The sequence below is a fragment of the Bos grunniens genome, chromosome 3 (assembly GCF_055505025.1).
Source record: "Bos grunniens cultivar Pamir isolate PY7600 chromosome 3, Bosgru_T2T1.0, whole genome shotgun sequence".
Lineage (NCBI taxonomy): Eukaryota > Metazoa > Chordata > Mammalia > Artiodactyla > Bovidae > Bos > Bos grunniens.
Genome location: NC_141167.1, coordinates 109,076,281 through 109,085,523, shown reverse-complemented (window position 1 = coordinate 109,085,523; position 9,243 = coordinate 109,076,281). Strand labels below are relative to the sequence as shown.

Below are 9,243 nucleotides of genomic sequence, written 5' to 3'. Positions count from 1 at the left end.
TTCTATTTAACTTCCTGTCGGCTTTACTGTCTCCCCATTAGGATGAAAGCTTATTGAGTCTTGCTTGCCACTATTCTCCTGGCACTATGCCTGAAAGTGAAAGTGGCTCAGTCGTGTCCGACTCTTTGCAGCCCCCTGGAATAAGTTCATGGAATCCTCCAGACCAGAATACTGGAGTGGGTAGCCTTTCCCTTCTCCAGGGAGTCTTTCCAACCCAGGAATCAAACAGGAGTCTCCCGCATTGCATGTGGATTCTTTACCAGCTGAGCCACAAGGGAAGCCCAAGAATACTGGAGTGGGTAGCCTATGTTTTCTCCAGTGGATTTTCCCAACCCAGGAATCAAACCAAGGTCTCTTGCATTGCAGGAGGATTCTTTACCAACTGAGCTATACTTATGTAATTAATATATATTGGTCGAGACATTCTTGTAGCAAATTTTGGATTCTAGGATCTTAAAAAATTTCACAGTCCGTTCTCCAGGAACAGCATGATGGGGCTGTAATTTATTCTTTGCAGCCTTCTCAGATCAGTCTGTATCTTCATTTGAGACAAACGAACCAGGGAATTTTCATAAAGGTCAGACAAGGTACAAGTTGTCTTATGATTCAGATACTTTGTCCTATATAAATGGTTATCTGGAGGTGGCCCAGTAGAGTTCATCAAGGGTCATTTCTGCATTGAATGGGAAGTTTTTCAACACTGGAATGATACAGCCACATCCTTGGATTATGTGGATCTCAACTGGACTGCAGTCTTACCTGATATCTGGTAGCAGAGAGGATAAGTTACAGTTTTCCCAGAAGACAGAGTCTGCAGGTTTCTGAAAATAAGACAACTAAAGCCTTGAGAAGCTATTCATACCAAGATATCTGAGCAGTTCTTAAATATTGTGATCAAAGGTTGACTTTCATCATTGAAATTTTCTCACACAGGGTAATGTGCTATTTGGTATTTAAAGAAGGATTCCTCCACTTCCCCTTTTCACTTCATTAATTTGAGCAGCGATACTCAGAGAGTATCGCTGAACTCATTCCCCAGTGCTGGGAACTGGCTTGTCTCCTATGAGATGCTCCTCAGGATGCTAGAGGAGGCTTCCGTGCTGCTGTGGGCATCCTTCTTGGTCCTCGGTAAGTGGTGGGGGGAAGTCTGCTCCCTGGGAAAACTGAGTCTCTCCATAGACAAATAGGTTCTCTGGGCTGGCTGCTGAAAAAAGAGATTTTACTCCCATTTAGAACAGCAGAAAATGAACAAAGGAGAAAGATATCAATTTAATGGAATGATAGGGAAAAAATTATTTCCAAAAATGTGTTCATTTGCTTTTAATTGCTTATTTGAAAAATTCCTTTTACTCTCCAAAAAGTGAACTTATTTTTCCATGTAAAAAAAACTACAATTAGATTTTATTACCTCTCTAACCACAGATCACGAAGACCAAGAGTAAAAGATGAACTGACACCCTTGTGAAAGGGCCATGTTCTGACCATGGACTGATGTAGAATGATCTTCTGCTGAGAATAGTTACTTCTTTCTCTGTATTAAGAGATCAAATCTGTTCTAATGTTTGCAAAGAGCATGAGAAGTTTTCCTTTGATTTTGCTTCCCTGCTTCTGTGTTACTTGCTAATATCTATCCAAATGAGACACTGAATCTCTAGTAGTTCAAGCTTTGGGAAATAAAGACTAGCCAGTCATTTGTACAATGAATTTTGTTAAACGTGTTTGCCTTGTTCTCAGCTATATCTCCAGGCTCTAATTAAGAAGGGAAGAGTTATTAGTGTGACTGGCGCATTATAGGAATTCAGTAAATAGTGAATGAGTGGCTACATGGGGCATAGCACAGTGTTGGGCAATGCAGAGGATGCAGAACATGGAAGACATAGCCTCTGTCCTCAAGAATTGACACTCTGATAAGGAAATCAAGAGTATTTGAACTGGCAATACAAGAAAAATATTGCACAATGGGTTATAGGATAATATGTGATGATAATTAATTATTGCTGATAACCCTGTGTCAGATAGTCTTCTAAGAATATCTCATTGTGTTAATGTATCTAATTCTTTAACAAATGAAGAGCTGGAACTGTTATAAATCCTGTTTTATGGGTGAGGAAACTAAGGCAAGGAGATGACATCTTGCCTTAAGTTTCATGCAGCTGTTAGGTGGCAGAGTCAGGATTCAAACCTCTAATCTGACAGTGTAGTTATGCTTTTAAACATTGCCCCATACGGCATGTCCAGTTGAGGATTTCTTTTTTTTTTTTTTTTTTTATTCTTCCAATTTTATTTTATTTTTAAACTTTACATAATTGTATTAGTTTTGCCAAATATCAAAATGAATCCACCACAGGTATACATGTGTTCCCCATCCCGAACATTTCATGTGAACTCAAATGCGAGGAGTTCTAAATCAAAAGAAAAGTGATGGTGCGGTGGCATAGACGTATCTCAGAGGGCTTCATGGAAGAGATGGAATTTCACCTGGGCTTTAATGCATGGGTGTAATTTGCTTTTGCTTCATACTGAGGTAGGAGAAAAACACTCCAGGCAAGAAGATAGCAAAGCTAAGCCTCAGCAGCAGCCACAGTTATGCTAAAAAATAATTCTAGCAACCCTTAACTAACAACTTACTAATTTAACTTCTTAAAATAAGGCCACGAGGTAACTTCGATGGTCCTAATTTTACAGATGAAGAAATTAATTGAGGCTTGGAGGTTCTATGTAGCTTGCCCAGGGTCACACAGCTAAAATTCAAACCTGTTTCCACCTGAGTCTGCAGCCTGAGACTCTGACCATGACATCATCTTGTTTCTCCAGGGTGGGTGGATCTGCGCGTGTTTTTCCTCCTTTTGGGGGGAAGTTGAAAGTGGCAGGTGGGCTCTCAGGGTGAAATGGTTTGGGACTCATTGTCTTGTGCTGACACCTGACTCTTTACTCTCTTGCAGCAGCTCCAGTCAGTGGACCACTTGGTAAGTCCTTCTTTTCCTTTCTCTTTACATTTCTGGATGTCCTAACAGCCATCCTGTATCTCAAATATTTGTCAAAAGGGACCTTGTCATGCCCGCATCCTTTTCTTGAGGACTACGGGCAGATAAAAACACGTCTTAGGACTCTGACCCTAAGAGTTTGGGGGTCACACTCCAGGACCAAACTTGCTGTTGTGCTGGATGATCTTGGAGGAGGACCTGGGATATATGTCATGGAATTCAAGGAGAAGGTGTATCTCCTTCTGATGTGCAATTCTAGCTGATCTGACAGAATGCATAGACTCCTGAGGGGGGAAGCATAGAAATAAACTATTACCTCAGTAAGGGAGGTAGAGGTGCAAACAACTTGCTGGCTTCTCCATATTTCCCCCAGTTTGACAGATCAGTTGCATGCTCATACTCAGCTGCTTCAGTCATGTCCTACTCTTTGATCCCGTGGACTGCAACCTGCTTGGCTCCTCTGTCTATGCGATTTCCCAGGCAAGAATACTGGAGTGGGTTGCCATTTCCTCCTTCAGGGGTTCTTCCCCACCTAGGGATCAAAGCCATGTCTTCTGTGGCTCCTGCATTGGCAGGCGGATTCTTTACCATGAGTCACCTGGGAAGCCTCTGACAAATCACTGCCCCTAAGCAAGTGCAACCAACTAATCCCAAACTTCAGCATTCTTTGTAGATATTTCTCTGTTAATAAGCTCAGATCATGATGACTTTGAGCCCCTATCCTACTACTTAGCAGAAAGTCCAGGCCTCTTTGGGGAGCTGTTTCCAGGAATTTTGGCAGTCCCTGAGGATTCATTCAAGTCTCCTCTATCCAGGGAGCTGATTATGGTCAGTTAACTCCAGCCAGCGGGAGCCACTGCCCCTTGATGCAGTGTCCCGTGAAACTTCCCAGAAGAGTCTCCCCCTCAGTGCCGTGGATACAGACTTTTTCCCACAAGTAACTGGGAGGAGATCATAACTTGACAAAGCTTTCTTAAAAGTCCTATGATGGTGAAATAAAATACAGAGAGTGTCAGCCAGTAGACGTGGGTAATCTCAGAACCCACTGTCTCCGTCCCAACCTCAGAAAGACCCTGACAAGATGTGTCTCCTCCTGGCCACAGGGTTGCCTGTGTGTAGCAGAGGCAGCTTACTTGGTGTGGCAAGGAATGAAGCTGTGTCCACCAAAGGAAGTTTTCCCTTCTCCCTAGAAAAAGACCCACTGCCCAAGTCTCCATTTCCTCAATCCCAGGCTCTTCCCAGGAACACAGATAAGGCAGATTTCTATTCTCTTCAAGAGAAACACAGTCCCATACCTGCTGGGGACATAGTATATCTGTACAAACCTCTAAAGAAAGAGAGAGAAAAAAGGTCTGCAGAGACATGTGAATGTTTATATAACCAAACAGAACACTTAGTTTTCTTGTTTAGAACAAGCATTCAGGTCACTCTACAGTTTTTGCCCCCAGAGTATTTTCATTACATTTGCATATAATTCTAAGGTGTATTTGGGCACTTCTTATGGAAAAAGTTGAGAATAGGTAAGTCTCAGGGCTTCCCTGGTGGCTCAGCAGGAAAAAGAAAAAAATCCACCTGCAATGCAGGAGCTGTAGGAGATGTGGGTTCAATCCTTAGGTCAGGAAAGTCCCCTGGAGGAGGACATGGCCACTCACTCCAGTGTTCTTGCCTAGAGAATCCCATGGACAGAGGAGCCTGGAGGGCTGTAGTTCATAGGGTCACAAAGAGTCAGACATGGCTGAAGCGACGTAGCACTCATGCATGAAAAGTCTCAAGCTTTAAAAAAAGTAATTGCTTATACACCTTTAAATACAGATAGTCCTTATCTGAGTATGACATGTACTAAGATAAAAACACACTTAGGTGATTCCACTTACAATTTTACGCTAAACTGCATATCCTCAACACTGAGATATTATTTTTGAAAAAAAGATAATATAAATGGAAATAATTTACTTTGTTTTCTACATCACAAAATTTAGATTACCATAGGCAATTTGTAGAACAAAGCATGAAGCAAATATTGATTTTTTTTTTTTTTTTTTTTTTGGTATGTGATCGCAGTCACAGCTGCAGGCATCATGACTGTGTGCAAGGCAGGAAAGAGGGGGAGGGAGCAGTAGGAAACTCAAACGGCAGAGGAGCTCCCCTGCTATGCTTCTCTCCTTTCATCATAAAGGAAAAGCCTTTTCCCAGAATCCTCACCCCTTAGTTCACTCCTAGCTTTATTCTTCTGACATCTCCTTACTCAGAACTGTGTCACATTGCTGGGCAGTTAGTGCTTCCGTTTTTCAAACTTATTGGCAGGCAACAGGCTCAACAGATGGGCCCTGGGACTAACTTTCAGAAGCCAAACAAGTATTGTCCCTATCACTGATTTCCCCTCTTCAGTCGTTAACAGATTTTGCTCTACTACATTTGTCAGTGACTTTGGAGGCATCAGAGCAGTGGTCTCACAAAACTTTTACCACCTTCATGAATTACTGCATCTTTGACAGAATCAGAAGTATCACTTTAACAATCAGTTTTCATTGTACATACCATGAAAGATTAGCCTGTCAAAGCATTGTTCTGTCTAGATAGCAGCATTAAAGGAGTGAGAAAATTTGCGTGGATATTTGTGAATTAATTTGGTTTGCAATTACTTTTATTATGTCAAAGATGGAAACTTTTTTTTCTACCCTCTTATGTTTATAATGGAGGGTTGCAAATTAAACTGACAAAAGACAGATTGGCAAGAGAAAAGAAAAATTTTTATTCAAAACTTCAGGAGTACATAGAAAAATATAACCTAAGGAGGCATTAGAATTCAGGAATTATGTAATATCTGGATTGGAAAGAAGGGGAGAAGGGCAAGAAGGTCACCTGGTTGTTGTCCAGTTGCTCAGTCGTGTCTGACTCTTTGAGACCCCAGGTACTGCAGCACGGAAGTGTTCCCTGTCCTTCACCATCTCCCGGAGTTTGCTCAAACTCACGTCCATTGAGCCAGGGATGCCATCCAGCCATCTCATCCTCTGTCGCTCCTTTCTCCTCTTGCCCTCAACCTTTCCCAGCATCAGGCAGGGTGTTTTCCAGTGAGTCAGCTCTTTGCATCAGGTGGCCAAAGTATCAGAGCTTCAGCTTCAGTATCAGTGCGTCCAATGAATATTCAAGGTTGATTTCCTTTAGGATTGACTGGAAGGCCACTTACTGGAAAACAAATAAGTTTTAGGAGAGATAAATAGGCCCTTAAAAGAATAGATGGGAGCTAAGCTAGTGTTGTCACAATGTCTGTTTAGCTGTGGTGTTGACTTTCAGTATCTGGTGATAAGAAATGATCATTTATTTGCTCCTGGGGAGATGATTTATGACAATTGAACTGTTTTCAGTGGCTTTGCTTTTAGGCAGATAAGGGAATTCAGAATAAAAATAAATAAATAGAATCTTTTATCTTATGCCCTCAGTTCAGAATAATTTTTATGCCACAGTTGTACCTTCACCAGTCATTTACTAACTCTCACAACCTTGAAACTACAAACTTAGAAAATAAACATTCAGATAAGAAAGAACCACAGTAATAACTGTGGTAAGTAAAATTAAAACAAAATCCACCAACCCAGAATTCTTACAAAGGTAAGAAAGAGAGCAAATGCTTTTAGTACTAAATAAGCATTAACTCAAATCCCTTATGCTTATACAGTGGAAATGAGAAATAGATTTAAGGGACTAGATCTTATACAGTGCCTAATGAACTATGGACAGAGGTTTGTGACATTGTATAGGAGACAGGGATCAAGACCATCCCCAAGGGGCAAAAAAATGCAAAAAAGCAAAATGGCTGTCTGAGGAGGCCTTACAAATAGCTGTGAAAAGAAGAGAATCCAAAAGCAAAGGAGAAAAGGAAAGATAAACCCATTTGAATGCAGAGTTCCAAAGAATAGCAAGGAGAGACAAGAAAGCCTTCCTCAGTGATCAGTGTATTGGAGAAGGAAATGGCAACCCACTCCAGTGTTCTTGCCTGGAGAATCCCAGGGACAGTGGAGCCTAGTGGGCTGCCGTCTATGGGGTCACACAGAGTCAAACATGACTGAAACGACTTAGCAGTAGCACCAGTGATCAGTGCAAAAAACTAGAGGAAAACAATAGAATGGGAATGACTAGAGATCTCTTCAAGAAAATTAGAGATGCCAAGGGAATATTTCAGCAAAAGATGGGCACAATAAAGGACAGAAATGGTATGAACCTAACAGAAGCAGAAGATATTAAGAAGAGGTGGCAAGAATACACAGAAGAACTGTACAAAAAAGATCTTCATGATCCAGATAATCACGATGGTGTGATCACTCACCTAGAGCCAGACATCCTGGAATGGGAAGTCAAGTGGGCCTTAGGAAGCATCACTATGAACAAAGCTAGTGGACATGATGGAATTTCAGTAGAGCTATTTCAAATCCTAAAAATGATGCTGCAAAAGTGCTGCACTCAATATACCAGCAAATTTGGAAAACTCAGCAGTGGCCACAGGACTGGAAAAGGTCAGTTTTCATTCCAATCCCCCAAAAAGGTAATGCCAAAGAATGCTCAGACTACCACACAATTTCACTCATCTCACACGCTAGTAAAGCAATGCTTAAAATTCTCCAAGCCAGACTTCAACAATACATGAACTGTGAACTTCCAAATATCCAAGCTGGCTTTAGAAAAGTCAGAAGAACCAGAGATCAAATTGCCGACATCTGTTGGATCATTGAGAAAGCAAGAGAGTTCTAGAAAAACATCTATTTCTGCTTTATTGACTACACCAAAGCCTTTGACTATGTGGATCACAAGAAACTGTGGAAAATTCTTTTTTTTTTTTTTTGCAGAAGTAATATATACATATATATATATATTATTTTTACTTTACAATATTGTATTGGTGTTGCCATACATCAACATGAATCCGCCATGGGTGTACACATGTTCCCCATCCTGAACCCCCCTCCCAGCTCCCTCCCTGTACCATCCCTCTGGGTCATCCCAGTGCACCAGCCCCAAGCATCCTGTATCCTGCATTGAACCTGGACTGGTGATTAGTTTCTTATATGATATTATACATGTTTCAATGCCATTCTCCCAAATCATCCCACCCTCTCCCTCTCCCACAGAGTCAAAAAGACTGTTCTATACATCTATGTCTCTTGCTGTCTTGCATACAGGGTTATCGTTACCATCTTTCTAAATTCCATATATATGCGTTAGGATACTGTATTGGTGTTTTTCTTTCTGACTTACTTCACTCTGTATAATAGGCTCCAGTTTCATCCACCTCAGTGGAAATGATTCAAACGTATTCTTTTTAATGGCTGAGTAATACTCCATTGTGTATATGAACCACAGCTTTCTTATCCATTCATCTGCTGATGGACATCTAGGTTGCTTCCATGTCCTGGCTATTATAAACAGTGCTGCGATGAACATTGGGGTACACATGTCTTTTTCAATTCTGGCTTCATCGGTGTGTATGCCCAGCACTGGGATTGCTGGGTCATAAGGCAGTTCTATTTCCAGTTTTTTAAGGAATCTCCACACTGTTCTCCATAGTGGCTGTACTAGTTTGCATTCCCACCAACAGTGTAAGAAGGTTCCCTTTTCTCCACACCCTCTCCAGCATTTATTGCTTGTAGACTTTTGGATCGCAGCCATTCTGACTGGCTTGAAATGGTACCTCATAGTGGTTTTGATTTGCATTTCTCTGATAATGAGTGATGTTGAGCATCTTTTCATGTGTTTGTTAGCCGTCTGTATGTCTTCTTTGGAGAAATGTCTATTTAGTTCTTGGGCCCATTTTTTGATTGGTCATTTATTTTTCTGAAATTGAGCTGCAGGAGTTGCTTGTATATTTTTGAGATTAGTTGTTAGTTGCTTCATTTGCTATTATTTTCTCCCATTCCATTGGCTGTCTTTTCAGCTTGCTTATAGTTTCCTTTGTTGTACAGCAGCTTTTAAGTTTAATTAGGTCCCATTTGTTTATTTTTGCTTTTATTTCCAATATTCTGGGAGGTAGGTCATAGAGGATCCTGCTGTGATTTATGTCGGAGAGTGTTTTGCCTATGTTCTCCTCTAGGAGTTTTATAGTTTCTGGTCTTACATTTAGGTCTTTAATCTATTTTGAGTTTATTTTTGTGTATGGTGTTAGAAAGTGTTCTAATTTCATTCTTTTACAAGTGGTTGACCAGTTTTCCCAGCACCACTTGTTAAAGAAATTGTCTTTAATCCATTGTATATTCTTGCCTCCTTTGTC

At 40.9% G+C, this 9,243-nt stretch overlaps 1 protein-coding gene across 1 annotated transcript in view; it reads left to right on the top strand.

Annotated features, from left to right (window-relative positions):
• The first annotated feature begins 1,079 nt into the window (after positions 1–1,079).
• The window catches only part of FCRL4 (Fc receptor like 4), a 45,451-nt gene continuing 37,287 nt past the window's right edge, over positions 1,080–9,243 (top strand). Inside the window, 1 exon segment of the mRNA XM_086394078.1 lies at positions 1,080–1,128. Within this exon segment, the coding sequence (XP_086250204.1) occupies positions 1,080–1,128 (49 nt within the window).